The sequence below is a fragment of the Phalacrocorax carbo genome, chromosome 11 (assembly GCF_963921805.1).
Source record: "Phalacrocorax carbo chromosome 11, bPhaCar2.1, whole genome shotgun sequence".
NCBI lineage: Eukaryota > Metazoa > Chordata > Aves > Suliformes > Phalacrocoracidae > Phalacrocorax > Phalacrocorax carbo.
This window is the reverse complement of record NC_087523.1, coordinates 3,167,404-3,185,629: the sequence shown is the minus strand read 5'-3', so window position 1 is coordinate 3,185,629 and position 18,226 is coordinate 3,167,404. Positions and strand designations below refer to the sequence as shown.

At 41.5% G+C, this 18,226-nt stretch overlaps 1 protein-coding gene across 3 annotated transcripts in view; it reads left to right on the top strand.

Annotated features, from left to right (window-relative positions):
- Window positions 1-1,063: 1,063 nt before the first annotated feature.
- RPS6KA6 (ribosomal protein S6 kinase A6) overlaps window positions 1,064-18,226 on the top strand; it is a 43,334-nt gene continuing 26,171 nt past the window's right edge. The window contains exons 1-4 of one of the 3 annotated variants that reach the window (XM_064462850.1): window positions 1,284-1,373; window positions 3,343-4,175; window positions 10,984-11,043; window positions 14,564-14,680. In XM_064462850.1, the coding sequence (XP_064318920.1) occupies window positions 10,999-11,043; window positions 14,564-14,680 (162 nt within the window). In that variant the 5' untranslated portion in view covers window positions 1,284-1,373; window positions 3,343-4,175; window positions 10,984-10,998. Of the gene's footprint in view, window positions 1,374-3,338; window positions 4,176-10,983; window positions 11,044-14,563; window positions 14,681-18,226 lie in introns of all 3 variants that reach the window. The other 2 variants (XM_064462849.1, XM_064462848.1) reach the window with 2 other exon arrangements.

The window sequence follows — 18,226 nt, the reverse complement described above, 5'->3', positions numbered from 1 at the left end:
ATGACTGACTTCTGAGTGAAAAGAAAAATCAGCACGGGAAAGTGTTCTGGGCTATGGGGTGTACGAGCTCGTTCCCTTGGCCGTGCTAATTTAATCAAAATTATTTGGCAATTAAGAACAGTTTGAGACTTCCTTTGCTAACTTCCTCTAAAGTGCAGGGCTTAAATAATAAGTCGTGCGGAGTGTTTAAATAAACTCTGTGTCATTGAGGCAGTTTTCTATCCTTAAAAATATGTATTTTTGATAGTATCACCTAGTGTTTTCCAGCTCCTGAATTCAAACGGTGATGGAGAAATTATTTTTTTTTCATCCCTGGCCTTTTTTTTTCCTATTTCCTCAGGTCTGGAAATCCTGGAGTGTTTCTCTCTAAACACTTGCTTGGAAACAAAAGAGTCCATCCCCTTGGTGTTTGTAACCACGGTGAAGCAGGCTGCTCTCCTGCAGACGTGCACAGGCTTTGCGTCTCACCAAGCGCCCAGGAGGTGACGGGTTTCCCACTTCCCAACCTGTGTTTCATATCCTGCCACCTCGGAATTTTGAAAAACGGAACTTCTTTTTTTTATTTTTTTTATTTTTTTAAATTTTTTAATTTTTTTTCCCGTCACTGCATCCTCGCCAACGGGTCGCCCGAGGTGTAGCCGGAGCTGCTCCCCCGCCGGGCCTGCGGCGCTTGTGAGGGGAACCCGAGGTAGGGACCGGGTGTTTCTCGGTGGGCTGAGGGGACAAGGGTCTCTCAGCCGGCGGGTCCCTCACCGTCCCCTCTCACGCCATCCCCTGCTTTCACCCCTCTTTGTTTTGTTTTAAAGCCCCCCGCGCCGCTCCCCGAGACTCTCCGTCAGTTTCGCCCCAGGCGGAACCGCCAACACCTAAGCGCGGTCCCTCAGGCGGGAGGGCAGCGCCCCGAACGCGTCCCCCCCGCGTCCCCCTCGCCTGAGGGAATATTAACGACACTGCACGTCACCACGCGTCACGACCCCCCCTCCCCTTCCCCCCCCCCCCCCCCCCCCATGCAGGGGATTCTCCGGCCCGCCCTGACGTCACCTCCACGCCGCGCAGGCCCCGCCCCCGGCGGCCGCCATGTTGGGGGGTGTGCGCGGGGGAGCGCAGCGCGGAGCCGCCCCCGCCGGCCGGCAGCAACAGCAGCTGCCGCCGCCGTCGTAGCCTCAGCTCCGCCGCCGCTCTATGGGCAGGGGGAGGGCGGCCGCCCGCCGCCTCTGAGCCGGCCGCGGGCCGGGGAATGCGCAGCGACCGGCGGCGGCGGCTGCTGCCCGGGTAGGAGAGAGAGCCGGGACATGGTGCCGTTCGCTCCGCCGGAGGACGCGGAGGAGCCGGAGCCCTGCCACAAAATGGAGCTGTACGTGAGCGGCGGCGAGGTCAGTGCGGGGCCGGGGGGGCGGGCGGGGCTCCTGCTCCCGGCGGGCACCTGCCTCCCCCATCCCCGGACCCCCCCCCCCCTCCGCCGCCGCCTGGGAGCGGCCGAGCCGGGGGCGGAGGGCGGCCACACCGCAACGCCCCCGGCCTCTCCCCGCCGGCCCCCGCACCGCCCCGGCGTCGCGGATCTTCTACCCCCCACCCCCCCCCCACCTCCGCCTCTCGGCGCCGCCGCCGCTTCCCCGCCTCCCCCGGGATCCCCCCCCCCACCCCCGCCGCTGCCCGGCCCCCGCCGCCCGGGCACCTGGCCTGCTCACTCCTCCTCCTCCTCGGAGCGGTCGCGCCGGGACCGGCCTCCCCCCGGAGCTCGCCCCGGCTCCGGCCCGTCCCGGGAAGGTGGCGGCCCCCCGGCGCGACCCGCCGCCCTGGCCCGCCTCCCCCGCCGCTCCCTCACGGCCCGGCCCCGCCGGCCTCCCCCGCCGCTCCCTCACGGCCCGCGCTGCGGGCGGGCTGGGAGAGCCGCGGCGAACCGCGCTCGCCTCCGGGGCGCGGGCTGGAGGCGGCGGGAGCACGCGTGGGGTCAGCGGGGAGCCCGCGGGGCGGGCGAGGGGGACGCGCGTCCGGGGCCGGTGTGCTTTGTGCCGCCCGCCTGGCGACGGGAGCTCCCGGCTGGCGGCTCCCGCTTCACCCACGGCTCGGGAGGCTTTCTGTAAACTCTCTCAGTCTTAGGGCCGTAGCCTCCGTGGAAAGTTGCTTTAACTTCTGAAAATTTGATTGTGTGAATCTGGAGGCGCATCCAGGTGGGTGGTCGCTAGGAGAGGTCCCTTCGCTTTTCCGTACAATAATTATCACACACACAGTTCACAGAAAGACCCAGGAGTGTGTGACTGACGTTTGGGTGCTTAAACCTTGCAAAGAACTAGAAACGACTGCGAGCGTCTCCTCAGGGTATTGCTTAGCGCTCTAGGTGCATCCATAAGCAAGTACCAAATGCTATTTAAAAGAAAATAAATTGTAAAGCTCGTTATGCTGTAATAACGTGTGTACCTCCGGAGAATGTGACGCTGGAGTGTTACTTTTGCACTTTTAAATCAGAAGCGTAGGATTACACATCAGGTATTGTCAGGTATGACAAATAAAAGATTGCACCTAGGTGTATTAGACACACAAAAGATGTTATCTAAATAAAGCTTCTTAAAACTGGTCAGACTCGCTTTCTGTGATGGGGTAGGCTTTTCTTATCGTAAGTAAAGAGGTCTGTAGCAAATTCATCTCGAAGTACAAAGTGCACGAAACAGGCGTAGTAGGTTAAAGTTTTGGGAAGAGTGAAAGGATATCCTGTGAAGGATCTTGGTGAAACTTTATCCTCTGATTAAAAAAAAACCAAAACAGTAACTCACAATAGGAACAAAGCCATGAGGTTTTAAATTTCGTAAGGTTTTTTTTTATTATTTTCTGTATCTGTGTCTACAGAGTGCCACTTCTATGTACTATAATTACTGGACATGCATTTCTGCACTGTGGCTGCTAGACTTTAACACTTTAAAATATTCTAATGATCTAATAATACTCGATGCAGTCCCTGTAACTTAACATTAGAGAAATCCTAATAACATTAGTGAAGCTACGGGTAAGGATTAAAAAGTCAGCAGCAGAAGTATTAAGGCTTATTTGTTGAGCTTATGGTTTGTAAAAATAGTATGCTGTAATTAAGGTATGAAGCTTATTGAGGGTCTGAGAACTTTCTTGGCCCCGTTGATCGGTTCTTTAAGAATATTTTGATACATCAATGTTAAAATAATCAGAGTATTGTGGATGATGAAATGTAAATGTTTGTGGTTATCGTGCATCTCTCAGTACTTTTTAGCTGGGCAAATACCCCTCCACTGAGGCTGATGCTGCTTTCAGAGCATTGTGTTCAGTGCTGCTTTTGTGTACGGATTCCTCCATAACTGTTGTGTTGGCAGTTAGCAAGAGGCTGGAGAACCATCCCTAGCTCCAGCGCAGCACAGCTCGGACGAGTACTTCTGCTGATGGTGGTGGCGCTTAAGTTATCTTCGAATACTTGCCTGGGCTGGGGCTGCAGAAGAGGTGTGAGCTTGACAGTGCGCTGCTGTGGGAGCCTGTTTCTGAAGTCACGCTCGTCTAGCCAAGAGAGCAGAGGATGATGGATGGAGGAGAGGATGATCCAACTGAAACACCTCTGCCTTCGTAACGTCCAAAGGCACCTATTTGCAACAGCTGTTCTTTAAATTGTGTTTTCCTCAAGCATAAAACTATTTCAGTTGTGCTCTGATTAAAATGAGGCATCATGTTTGTTATGTCTGCTACATTTGGGGACCAGTGTTTGAGACTGTGTTTAGACTAAAACTAGTTTCTTCAAGTTGTGTATGATGTTCCCAAATTACATTAACAAGTGGTACTCTCTCCGAAGTGCATGTCAGGGATGTGTCGCACTTCTCACTTGCTGGGATTCTACATTCGCATAGTTTGGGGATTTAACAAAGGTTCATTTTATGTTAAAATGAAGTTTAGTTTGGATTCTTAAATTTTATAAAATTAATTATAGCCTATAGTACTTACTACAACCTTATGTTGGCAGTCTGATAGATCTCGGTCACCTTGGCCGCACTGGAACTACAGTCAACAGCATTACTCTGAAATAGTCCTGTATTTTGCAGACTAACCTACTTGTGCTTACCAGTGCTCTTGACCATCAGTTGTGGCACAGGAGGAAAAATCTGAGAAACAGTTTTCTCTGAGGAACCGGCTTGTTGACTAAATTTAGGATTACGTTATTAGAAGTAAGTGCATTTCCAGTGAAGTGGTGCTCTTGTTGACTTGATGAAGTAAAAACAGTTGACAAGGGAAGAATGTGATCTTGGAGGTAGGAAACAGATTTTCATGCTTCAAGGCATAAAACCAACATGAACTTTTGGAAGAAATTCAGGACTGAGTTATTTTTGCCTTTTTCATGTTGGTGGTCTTTGAAGCTGGGGATTATGTTTTGGACTGAACTCTTAGTGTATTCCTATGAGGGTGTCACCTGTGAAGCAGTTTTGTGACTGGGGGGATTTTGTAAGATAGGTAGGGAGGTTTGGTGTCATGCAGTTTAAGCTTCAAATATTGAGTGAACTTCTTGCCTCCTAAATATAGGATTAATAACTATTTTCATGGTGGTAAAAACAGGTAGGAAGGTGTTGATTATAATCAACTGTTGTAGATTATTGAAATATGATTGCAGTCTACAAAGAAACAGGAAAGTAAACGTTAACATTTTATTGACCAAGCTGAACAAAATGCAAAAATACTTGGAATCAGGCAGAATACAGTATTTTTTATTTTTCTGCACCACTTAATAGAAGTAGCCTCTCACTCATAAGGAGTGTAATTGACTTAAGCGCACACTGTTTGCAATACATCAATACTGTGAATTGCATAAATGCGACCTCATACTCATATTTTTAAATAAATACTTCAGAATCCAATTACTTAATTGGCTGACAGTGACGAGGAAGACAAGGCTGGAATGACAAAGTGACTGGAAATTAAGGTATTCTGCTAGAAAACTGGGCTGCGTTGAAAGTCACCGCCTTCTAAAAGGCGTGCGAATGAGATGAGTTTTGCTGCTGTTGTACATAATGTGTTGCCCATGCCAATTTAAATAAATACATCTTTGATTTTGGTCGATGTTTTTAGTAAGCGTGTTCTAAGCCTGGTCTGTCAAAGGCCACTGAATTTTGTCAGTGTTAGGAGTTGCATAACTCCTTTGTGAGTAATTACTGGCAGTGACATGGATGACTCAGCTACCTAGTTTTGTGCATCTCTGAAAATCTCCACAATTAGGTGGTGTTATGCTAAGAAAAATAATAGTATTGCATGTAACTTGAACTAAGTGCCCTCAGCCATTGCAACAACGTACATTTATAAAGACGTACGACAACAAACTGCCTTAAAAAAAAGGTTTAAAAAAAAGGCACATTAATACTCTTAAATGGAAAACAATGCGTGTCTTTATGCATTGAGAAGTGCTGCAATATAATAACAGTAATAATTCTGTTTTGGTATACTGCTTTTGAAGATCACTTTGGAAATCTGCTACGGTATTCTGAGTGTCTAAAAGGAGCAGGGGGTGTCTTTGCGGTAGCTCACCTTGATTCCCACAGGATCGCTTTGGTGAGACTTCACAACAACCCTAAATCAGAAGAATGGTATGATTTTAATATTTACGTAGATGTACTTCTTTACTACATGAAGAATAAAATTTGAAATGTGTTGTTCTCATAAATTTTAAATCTTACCCTTTCCCAGTATTCTTTAATCTGCCATTAAACACTATTTCCAGAGCAGCTGCGGTATGCCCTTTGATTATGGAGTTAGTCTTCTCCCAGACAGGTGGTAGTGAAAAGGTCTCAAGTCCTTTACTAGTTCAGTGACCCCTGTGCTTATGGTTAGGTTTGTGCCTTGGCATAGCTATAACTACTCCAAAACACACGTCATTCTCCCCTGATCTCTGATAATGGAAAGGATCAAAATGTTCTTTTAAAATCAGTAATTATACGTTGCTGAAGGTTTGTATCCTGTCTGAATGTATGACTTATTTGCCACAGGAAAAGAACTTCATAACTTCCCCTAGTAATTGACTATGGGTTTAAGTATTTTTTTTTTTTTAAGGTAGATGGCTTTTATCTTCCTCTTTTACTTGGTATGTTAAAAGAGAGCGTGGGTTACCTGGCCTCTTCCTTTTGTGCAAGGAGCTGAGGCACAGGGTGAGCGGATGAGAAGAAAATTCAGCATAGACCTGTGGAGTCTCAGGTGGGCGCTGCCCTCAGCGGGACGTCCTTGCTGTGGTCATGTTGCAGTAGGGCAGGACTCGGCTTTAGCTGGTGTAACTCTGTGTCGGGTAACCCTAATAACACTGCTTCTGCTTCCACTTCATGGGCTTGGCCGCTGTACTGGGGGAAACCCTTCCCAGAAGCAGGCCAGCGCAGGCAGTGAGGAGCACTGAATCCAGCTGGGGTACCTGCATGTGATAGCAATATCTGCCTTTTAAAAATAAAAATGTTGCATGGAGAAAAGCTGCGTATGTTTTATAGGAAGAACCAAGTGCCTTTAAGCTTCAGATTTGTTCACACTGAGTTTTAGAGATTTTACAAAAAAAAGAAAAAAAACCAACAAAGAAACAAACTAATACCCCCTCACCTGTTCGGATGTGCTCAGGACCTCCAAATTTCTTAAGCCTATCTCAGGAAATAAGACTCAGTAGGCCAATGTGTTGCTAATTAAATTAATGATGCAAACTCCCTGCAGTTGTAATTCAAAATAAATGAGGAACAAATGTGGTTGTCTTAACAGGATTTTTTTCAAAGGATTTTTTTTTTCAAAGTCTTTTCAAAATAATTGGGGTTTCTCATGTAAGCTTCCACTCTAACATTTTGAAATAAGTATTTGAAGTAATACTTTTCTATGTGGGGAAGCAAACTGGTTTGTCTTGTGCTCATCTGGAAGCATTGAGGGGTGTAGGTCTGGTGACTGCAGCTGCAGTAACTTAGCAAACTGAGCCAGTGAAGGAGGAACCCGTGGAGGATGCAGAAGCTCTTGTTGATCCGTATGTGGAATTTCACCTGTCTGAAGCCAGACTAGATTATGTGTAAGTGGCGATGAATAACGCTGTCTACTGCTGGTAATATTATGATTAAAATCCCAGTTCTGTTTTTTTCTATAAAATTTTTAATTCTGTTCGAATGCTTAGATGAAGATCTCTGAAAACAGGGCAGAATGAACCAGCTTTACATCTTCTGTGGTTTTACCTTGTAGTTATACATTTTTGCTGACCGTCTGTCTAGCTGCTTTTGGCCAAGACCTATAGACCCACCAATCCATAATGCGTTTACCACGTAAACTGTTGAACACCCTTAATATGGGGGGGGGGGGAGGGGGAGGATGGTTCTAATCATTGGTAATACTGGGATTCCTCTGTTCTGCTGTAATTATCAGAGGAAAAACATGTGCAATACTTGTTAAGCTGTTTACCAGCCCACAAAAGCCCTTTGGATATTCTCCCAAGGTAATAGGGTATAGTCCTGGCTAGTCATGGGACCCATTGCAGCTATTTAAATCAGAAGGCAGATTGCGCTGTGTTACTTCAGAGGCTGGAGGTGCTGGAGGATTGGGTCTCTTAGCCTGAACCTCTGGAAAAGTAAGTTTCTTGCTTGCCAGGTTGTCTGACCTTAACTTTGTTCTCATCTCTTTTTATGCAGTGGCCTTGGTTATTTTTACGCCGATCAACAAGGCAGAACACTTTCCCTAACTTTAAAAATTTTTATTTGGAAAATATTGATGCTGTTTGCCTCAATGTCTGAGTTTAGTTTGTGTCTTAGTGAAAGTCAATATTTACTGCGTTCAGTTAATTGTAGGAGTTTAGCAGTACTGAACAGCAAAATGATTCAGGGATAAAATTGTCTCCTTCAGAGTAATGGTACTTGCTTTTCACCTGTTCTTTTATAGACTTATGTGCTTTCTAATTCTCAATAATTAATTTATGCATTCATAGATATTTAGTAAGTAATGACTTAGAGGTTAAAATAGTTCTGTTCTATATATGTTTGTGCATAAATATTAATGATTAAATGACTAAAAAGTCCCAGTTGGCTGCAGAAGTAGAATTTTGTGTTTGGTTTCCATAAAGGTGGGAATTAAGTATTAATTGTAATTTTTCTTCTTTTTTTGCCTAATATGAGGGACAGTGGAAAGAAACTTCTAGCTACTGAAACTTGCCTAGTATAGGTAACCGTGTAGAACAGTAATGATTTTTGGCACTGATTTTTTTTTTAACAGAATAACTAGCTAACTACTAGTTATTTAAAACGACTAGACTTTGGGTTGCAATCCAACAGGTTTGTTGGTGTTTGGATTTTTGTTTTGTGGTTTTTTTTTTTTTAAATGGATAGTGACCAGTGTTCACAAACAAATAAGGCAAAAGTGTGGTTGTGTATATTGGGCAATACAAGTAGATTCATGCACTTGAACATAAAATTCTTTGGACTAAAAATTGGCAGGCATCCCAGTCTTTGTAGTTACAGAGACTGGACAGGAAAAGAAAAACCATGAGCAACAATGAAGTAGAAAAGTGTAGGATAGGAAATTGTTAATGAAGATGACATTTGATTACCTGCCATAAAAATCCAATAACTTACGATATATGATTTGCCAGAAAGCTGAAAGTATGCCTACATGGCGTGCTCGGGGACTGTGTAGATCAAATAACATGCTGATTTTTGGTTCAAAACCCCAGTCCAGCAGTTACAGTTTTCTGTATCTGATTGCCTGGAGTTAAGCTATTGTTTTCAGTGTGTCTGTAGTTCTTCTGGCTAGTGGTATTGGTTCCAGAGCTTAAATTTGAGTGTAAACCCTTGGAAAATATTGACCATTTAAAAAAAAAAAAAAAAAAGATGAAATGCACTCTAAATTCACTTCAAATTAAAGTCTGTGAGTGAGGGAGGAATTGTATCATATTTCTGAGCGCCTGGATTGGAAACCCATTTTCTTTCTAGGTCCAAATAGGTTTTCTTGACAATTTCGGCAGGCCTCACGTTAATTCACGCTTGAATGTAATCTAGTGATACTGTGAAAAGAAATCACATGGCAGTGAATTGTCTGGAATGAGGTTTGAGTTCATATCTGCTCTGAACTTCAGCATTTTCTTGTTATTGTATGAATCAATTGGATACATCAGCTATAGTGGGGGTCCCATCCCTCCTGGTACCTAATTTGGAAAAAACTAGTTATGAAAAAAAGAAATAAGTTATGTAGCAAACTAGTAGCATTGATTTCTGTAGCGTATGTGAGGCTTCTGAATCCAGGGTAATAGGTTAGTGATTTTTGGCCTTGAGAAATTAGGGTGGCAATGCATGATACATATGAATGATGAACATGTATTAAATATGCCAGCACTGGGTTAAACTGATGGGTTATAGTTAGTGTGAAGAGTATGTGTGTAAACTGTGGTTAAAAGAAATAGAAACATAGAGTGAAAGTATCCAAAGCCTCATGCTACTTTCTTTAGCTTTTTTTTTCCAGTGGGGATATAGTCCATAAATAAGTGCCAGTATCTTGATGCAAAAATTGGAGATTTAATTTTATCAGCATAATTAATTTAGGACTTGGCTCTTAAAAGCTGTATTTGAAATCAAGAGCCCTGGAAGAAGCAGCGGAAGTGGTTGAGTTTGCTGAGATGGTGCAATGATGGTGGTATAAACCTGTCCCTTCAGCCCTACCCGTTTGTCGAGCTTTCTGTTTTGTTGTTAACAGGGGCATGGTCTATATGCCATTTCAGGGTTCTTTGTGGTCCTGTGTGTTACTGGTTCACATACCGATAATCACACCGTAGCGTGGTATCTTAGGCATGTGTTTGAGAAATTCAGAAGTACAAGAAAAAAATGTCATTATGTGGTTCAGGAATGTAATTGCTTCAACTTCTGTTTTCAGGAAAAAAGTAGGTTTTGTTTTCTTATGTTATTTCTAGTTAGTAGTTGCGCGAGATCTATGCCACATGACACTAGTGATGCTGAACAATTAACATATAAATTAATTAGCAATTATCACTAGCAAAATCTGTAATTGGCTTCACCCATTTTGTCAGGTATTTCCAGTTCTTAATTAATGCTTTGCATGTTGAAACAGAGCATGTCCTTTATATTTCTGCATTTTCATTCATGTCGGTTGTTAAAAAGCATTGGTTTGTTACTTAAGGAGAGCTTAAACCAAATAACTTAATCTATAAATTAAAATCTTTTCTTACTGTGACTGTGGCCTTGATATCTTTGTTGTTGGAAGTGTGTGAAGGGGGGTAGGCAGATGCTAGCAAGTATTGTGCTCGTTTAAAACCATGTCATTTGTTTGCTTCTGTCCAAATGTATATCATACCTTTTTGCCTCTTCAAGGTGTTATGTTTTATACTGATCCACAAATATTTTAATATATAGATCTACAGTTTCTAAAGTACTTCTCTAATGCTTGAGTATTCTATTTGCTAGATATTCAGATAACTTTTGATGGAAGCAAACTTTTAGAGGAGTATAATTTTTAAAGGAAATAGGTTGTTTTTGTGCCTAAGAATTCTGTGGTATGTATTCTCCATTCTACCTGGTCTTGCACTTCTCCCTCTTGCCCCAGAAAGACTTGCAACCACATCATAATCTTTTCTTCTTAAACTGTAAATTCATTTTTAGGAGTGGATTTAAGATTTTAGGTTTCTGAAAAGCATCTGCAACATAAATTTTGTGCATAATGGAATCTTGTATGGTTGGTATCCGTAGCTTTTAAAGAAGGCATTTTAAATTAATTCCAATTAAATAACTATGGAATGGCATTGACAAAGGGATAAGCTATATGATACATAAGGGAGATGCTAAATATAACTATTAAGCAGTAATATTTGTTTGAAATTACACTTGTAAATTAGAGCAACAGGAACACTAGTTTTCATTTCTGTGCTCTGAAATGTAAATTGGTCAAATTATGAACTCTGCTTGTTTGAAATTGCTAGGTCCTAACGTTGTTTTTGTTTTATTCCCCTTTCTGTTCTGCATTCCCTTTCCTCCCCCTCTCCAGCTAAATGGCCTTAAAATGGCAGATGAGCCTATGGAAGAAGGTGAACCATATTCCTACCATGTAAGTATATTTGATAGATGTTCAGTTTAGACACTCATTAGCGTGACTTCCTTCTGAAGCAAAACTATGCATTCCCATCTCTTTAATAACTTTTGAACCTGTCATTTTATTTGACCAGATCTGAAGAGGCTCTAAGTCTCAGAGATTATTTTGAATATTAGTACCTGGGTAGGGGCCGTAAGTGCCTTGTTTGGGAAGGTTTGCTGCATGAGGCTGTGATTTATGGAAAACAGTCTGTGTGCTGGAGAGAGCATTTACAGATCCCTCAGCCTCAGAAAATGTTCTGTCCAACCTTGAACCTTTTCTGCACCATGGGTTTAATGTTGCTCTTATTACTCTGTCATCTGTTCTTCCTTTGTATTTTTAATGTAGTTGCTGTACATTCATCGAGAAGGTACTTAATTCCTGCTATTTCAGAACAGAATCTATTTTTACACCAGTATGTTAATTTGACTTTTATGTAGAAATTTCCCAGATAAACCCTTTTGAGCATGATTTTTGTCCAGTGTCTTGGTGATGTACCTGTGTAGGAGATGCTGACGACCAGTGGTCTGTAAGTTGGCTAAATCTTGGACTGAACTTTAGGCTAATTCTCAATGTGGTGAAATGCCCAATTTGCATGGAAAAATTTGCCCTCATTTTTTAACACACACATCCCCATATATGTCTTTGAACAGGATCATGGAAGCAGGTATCAAGTATAACTTACTGCCAGCTGTAACCACTGCTTTGTATTGCAGTAATAACTTTTTAAGTGAGTTGGAGAATAAACTCTTGGGGGTAGAAACATGTGGTGCTTGGACACTTCCTGCTGTGGCACAAGTAAATAAACCGTCAGTGTCATAATCATATGTGTAGCAAAGAAAGATGAGCAATGGGTTGTCTTAGTCTTTCACTGTACTTGAACCAGAAGGATGTTGCTGAGCTTGTTAGGTGCTTGGAGCTACATACCAGTCAAGCAGTAACGAAGCAAGATGGCACAAAGCCATAACCGATTGGGGTGTTTCTTTCAGTGCTTTGTCTTCTGTTGAATCTGCTGGGAATATTTGCCTCTCTTGCAAGGCGACTCGCTTGGGAGCTGGTACCTGTGCCCTGAAATAGGTTTGCTGCTCAAGCAGCAGAGCACAAATCAGATAACCAGATTTGCAGTTCATGGAGGCCAAACTAGAAATGAAAATGAAACTGGCATTTATATCCGTTCAACTCTTTACCTGCTCATTTCTTGTTGATGATGCAGAGGTCTTTTTATGCTTCAGTCATGTCAGTTTTTAGTTCTTTAATGATAGTTAAGTAGGTGAAAATATATAGACACCTTTTGTGAAGGTAGAACGCTCTATAGAAATAACTCATTTCATACATCTCAAGTTACTCTTTATTTGCATGGAAAACATTTTTCTCCTCAGTTCACATTTAGAAATACTCTGTCTCAGTCTTGGCAGCAACCACGTTTGATGTCACAGGCTAATGACTCAAGGTGGGTGATAAAATGAAGAGCAGATGAACTCCTAAAGATCTTTTCTCATGCAAAGGTTCACAATGTTAAGGAATACAAATTAAGGATGTTCAAGTAAAAAGGCTTTTAAATAGTGTGTTTACATATTTCCATTAAGTCTGTTGTACAACTTGGTATACAACTAGAGGAATCACTGGTTTCGTCTGTCATCAGATGACTTAAAATGGTAGTGTTCTTACCTGCCTTGAATTGCGGGCATGTCTCAAAATAAAATGAAAAAAATCTTTCTTATGAACATGTATATACATAGTCAACAAGGTGGATGGATGAAATGAAGTTGGGATGTATGCACTGTATCATCAGTGTGTGTCGGCTGTATTTTTGGTGAACAAAGAGGGAAATAAAGTAGCTTAGAGTGTGAATTAAAGAATGAACTTTCTTATCCAGGAGTGTCTTGTCTTAATACTTACCTTTGTATGGGAAACAGGCCTTTTCCAGAAAGAGTGTGAAATAAGAGATGCAGGGGAAGGGAAAGGATTCATGTGCCAGACTACAGTTTCTGAATACATGAAGATGTTAGTTTGAACTCTTCTTCCCGCTCTGGACAAACAAAACAATTAAGGCATAGACAGTTAATGCAGTGTGATTGCCTCCCCCCCCCCCTTTTTTTAAATTATTGCAGCAAGTACATACACATTTAGATGACCAGATTTCTACCCTGAATTTCTGCGTAACCCACATCTAGAAAATTTTATCTAGATACTTCGGTATCAAGTCTGATAACACTGATTATATGTTCTAATGCATGGTCTTGGGCAGCAAGACTTTCTGTAGTTTGCCTGACTATAGAATGATACTCTTTCCTAAAACCAACTGCTTCATCAAGTGGTCAGGTCTTTTTCTGGTGCCGTTTGCACTTGTCATTGAGGGAGAGCAACGCAGTCTAGGTTATTAGGGTGTTTTTCTGGTTTCTACTAAGAGAAGCTTTCAAGATAAAGATCTAAAGAGAGGATAGGAGGACAGTTAATAATCATTTGGATACCCTAAAGACATCAAAGTACTGCAAATCAGGTCAGATTTTCTGTTTGATTGGGCTGTATTTGCAGTGTGCAAGAAATTAATTGGAGTTCTCAGTAGTGCTGAGGGGTGGCTGCTCCTTTTGTACGTGCAAGCTCAGGTTGCTGCTGTAGGCCTTGGCACGTAGTTTGTAGTTTCAAGGGTGCTTATTTTGACACCTCACTTGTTTTGGCTCACAGAAACTTCTCTTACACCATAAAAGCTGCAATGCATCATCTGATTTGTTTTCATCATGTTTGTCTTTTCACAATTGTAGCTGCTGTGCCCTGCTTTGCTAAAGATGAGAGTAACAGGAAAAAGTCAACAGAATGCTAAATCTTTTGCCTACTTAACATTACCCTTGGCTTTCTGAAGGAGGTCTCCACACAGGATAGTCTTTCTGTGAGCTCTGCACCCCAGAGCTGTTTCTTCTGTGGGATACAAGAATTCACAGAGTTCTTAAGATGGCTCGTATCTTATGCTCTTCAAATGATGCACATTCCTTTAGCTACAACTGGATGGCCGCATTTATTATTTGCGTCTGTGAAAAGCAATAGTTACCTAAAACTATGAAATTCATTTAGCTTACATTAAGACTATTTCAGGAAAGGGAAAGATAAGAATAGTAATCACTGGGAAGACTAAAGGCTGCTAAAACAGAGGTGAAGCACAGAAGGATCATCTTTGACTTGCATTAAAAAATCCCTGTATGTATTCCTTCTGTGTAAGAAAATCCATCTTTGCTATAGTTGTAATATTTATGGCGAAAGGAGATGAGCATTCTATGAGAATTTTACTTCCATTTAGAAATTTTAGATTCCTTTAAGAAAAGATGGATGGGAGAACTCTTCATTTGAACAGCTTTCTTTTATGCCATATCAGAATTTCAAATATTTGATTTTAAAAAAACAAACGAACAAGGAAAGAGCAGGTGTTTACCTGCACTTCTGATGAGAGTTGCTTAATTCAGGCCTGTTCATTGCTGTGGTTTTGTTTGCCTTGAAATAATAGGATGAAGGAAGTGTGAAAGAAATTCCTATTACACACCATGTGAAAGAAGGATGTGAGAAAGCAGATCCAGCGCAGTTTGAACTACTTAAGGTTCTTGGACAGGGATCATTTGGAAAGGTAAGATGGCAAACTTGGTTTTCATCGGATCTCTGCTTTGAATGTGCTTTGTCTTATTAACGTTTTGCTTCCCATATTTCTCTAATATTACAAGGTTAGGTATAAACCTAACAAATTCGAGTACAGGTAGATATGCTTGTGGAAATTGCCGTGTTTTGGAAGAAGCTATCAGTCCTGTTTGCGGTTGGCTGATGTGAGAGGGGTTTTTGTAAGAAAGACAGTGCCATAGCAGAGTTACTGAGAATGTTTGAGAAGTTATAGACAAGGTTCATCTTTTTCCGGTCTTGCTCTGGTGCCAGGGGAGCACTGTTTATACCAGGACACAGGATCTTATCCTAGACAGAGAGGTAACAGCCTCAGCCTCTAGGGAGAAGTGCGAGTCAGTAGCAAGTTCTAGGAGGTCTGCGTGGAAAGTTAGGGTTTGCTTTAACTGAACAGAGGCATGTTTATGGTTCATCTGGACTGGCGTCTGCAGCTTCATGGGAGCAGTGGCACCAACAGCACGGGATTCCACCAGTTGGGTTCCAGAGTTAGGGGTGGGTTTTATGCAATAGCTCTGCCTAATGCCATGGCTGTTTGAAATAAAATAATAGTTTTCAACTGCCTCAAGACTTCATTGCAGCACCTAGTGAGGAATCAGAATGAACAAATCTCTGTTCCATATAGTTGTCTCACATCTTCTGTAGTTTAGGTTGATGCTAGGGAGGCACCAGCAGTGTAATAAACATGGATAGATGCTCAGGGAGGAGATGATGATTTGTCTTTTAGGGGTGGTACTTGACATGCTGTAAATGTTTGACTTCTTTCGATACATGAAATCTGTAGTGATGTAGATATAGAGAAATGATTGTGGTAGTTCGGAACTTGAAGCAATGTAACAGTAAAGTAAACCTGTGAAATGTATTTCAGTTTTTTATTTTGCTGTATTTGTCAAGCGATCTACAGCTAAAAGACACTAAGTGAGCAATTATTCAAATAGGTGATAGAAGAAATACTGCAATTTTTTTGTTAAAATAATTTCTTTTTCTAATGTGCCGCTTGGTGTCACATTGCAGAAATGAAAAAACAAATGTCTCAGTCACTAGTTTGAAACACATTAATTGGAAAATTAATCCTGGTGTACAAGAAACTAATGTATTTTTTAAAACCAGATCCTTAAACTATTGCAACATGTAAAAAAAAAAATAGACAATCGGCTTTACATATGTTTCCATTTTCCTGTTCTTGTGCTGGTTTTGTCTGTCTCATGGCAGGAGCAAACCTCTGCATAAGAGTTTTATCGGGGGGAATTAGACATTAGGAAGGCATTCTGTGAATAAGTGATAGTTTAGAAAATAGACTTTAAAATATTTCTTAATGTTTTACAGCTTAAGAAACATTTCTTTATCTGGTAATGTTGGTTGCCAATTCCCTCATAATGTTTCTCATCTTCAGAGACCAAAAGGCTCCGTGCATTTTAGTCCAGACTTGAGATGTCTAAAGCTGTCTTAGGGGTCAGCACATCTGGTATGGACATCTTAGCCCTGACTCAGGCTGATTCTTAGAGTTCAGACTTCTGGTAGCATAAGGAAGGCTCTTGCTCAGAATCCCACTGGCTTGGTGAGGTGTCTGTTTTAGGGCTTTTGAAACCTGGCAGTCATTGGTTCAGGAGCCAGCCTTAAGGATTGGATGGTAACTGTTGCACATCTGAACAGAGCTCTTTTTTTCTCTAGTATTTGTTGCTTTCTATTGAGAAGAGAGAAGAAACAACACAGATCAATGGCTGTTGCCTCCATGGTGTCTGTTTTTCCTCTCTCCAGTTCATGCTTCCCAGGGATCTCCCCTTGGGTCTAGCGAACGCAAGAATTGTTTGCTTTGGCCAGTATAGTGTTACAGCCCATCCTCTACCTGTCTTTCAGCACCTGTGTGGGATTTAACACTGCTTCACAGAAATAAAGCGTTAAACCTCATGTCTGTTACTGAGTTTCTTCAGCCTTTGATAACATTCTGAGGCTTTAGCACCTGGTCTGCTGAGATGGTCCTTGATTCGCTTAGGTGATTCTCTTTGTACGATCCTCGATTGTGCTTCACAGCTAACAGCCAATTGTCGCATCTCCAAGATGCGGGATTATGGAGACTTTGCAAATTAAATAGATGGTGCTTGCGGGTTTTCCACAGTGGCAGCTCTTTTGGTCCTTACTAGAATTCATAATTTGTCTTCCCTTACCTTGTCACAAGCTGCTGGTTATTAAGCACTAAAATATTTGCATATGCTCATCGATATTTTACTTTTATAATTGTGAGTGTATTAATCTACATTTGGTTTCTTATTTGCTGGTGTTTTTATTACTCCCTTTTCTATTTGAACATCAACATCTCATTATAGGAGAGCAGTGCTGTAGGCCGAATGTTGGGCAAAACTTAAACAAAACAAAAAGCTCCATAACCTTGAAACATGATGACATTTTTCATCTAACCAGAGGTTAAAATAAAAACAACCCCTCTCCCAATACTGTACAACTTAGTCAGTGACAGTGTATGAATTTCTGATTCTAGAATAGAGAAGTTTGGCAAGTTTATTTGATTTTTAAAATAATTTCAAAATTTTAGTAATTTCTAACAAAGTATATATGTAAATAGTGGTAATGAAAATCTGAATAAGGTAAGATCAGAGAAGCAGTTTCAGGTAGCCTTGGCATGCTCTCATGACTTGTACTATGTTTTTTACAGTACAAGTATTCTTCATAACTAATAATTGCTACTATAAGAACAACAACTTAGAAACAGGAGCATACACCAAACAATTCTGTAAATTGAAAGGCCTCATAGTTACAATTTTAGTCAGTAGAGGTATGTGTATTTGTACTGCATTATTCTATCTAATATTATGCTTTTCTTAGTGTCAAGTTATATACCATCTATCTTTAAAACTCCTGTGGAAAGAAAAGAGTAGAAAAACCTGTTGGAGTTGCTATTCCAGCGGGGAAGGGTGCTTTGATCTTAAATGGTGAGGTTTCCTTGCTTTCGTCTCGCCGCTCTTACAGAATTCCTTAATACAGCCTGTCACATATTAGGGACTTGGGTCTTAAACCTCAAAAAACTCTCTTAGGAGGTGGGAAACCAGGCAGAATAGTCTTTCTGCAAGAAAGTAATATGAAGAAACACTTTTATATAAGTACTTAAACAGCTTGCTTTAGGAACGCATGTATAGATATGACCAGTCTGAACACTTCAGAGTGCTCGGTGTTTCATGTACCTCTAGTATGATTAAGGGAGTGCAATTTGCCCTTCCTTTAAAGATGTGTACTTGGGAAAGAACGCTGAAAGCTGTCTGAAATTAATAGGAGATTTTTAAATGCTTTGTGACAGTCGCTTATTCGATTACTAAGCTTGCTTATGCAAAAAGACTTACTATGAATATTTGGCATCTTTTAATTCGTTGGAGTTTTTGAAGAATGGGATGGGACTAGGGACATGCTATCTCCTTGTCTATATTAATGAAGTTAAAAGTAAAGACATAGTAATGGTTTTGAGTCAAGTTTACATAAAATATTTTTAGCAGTAATT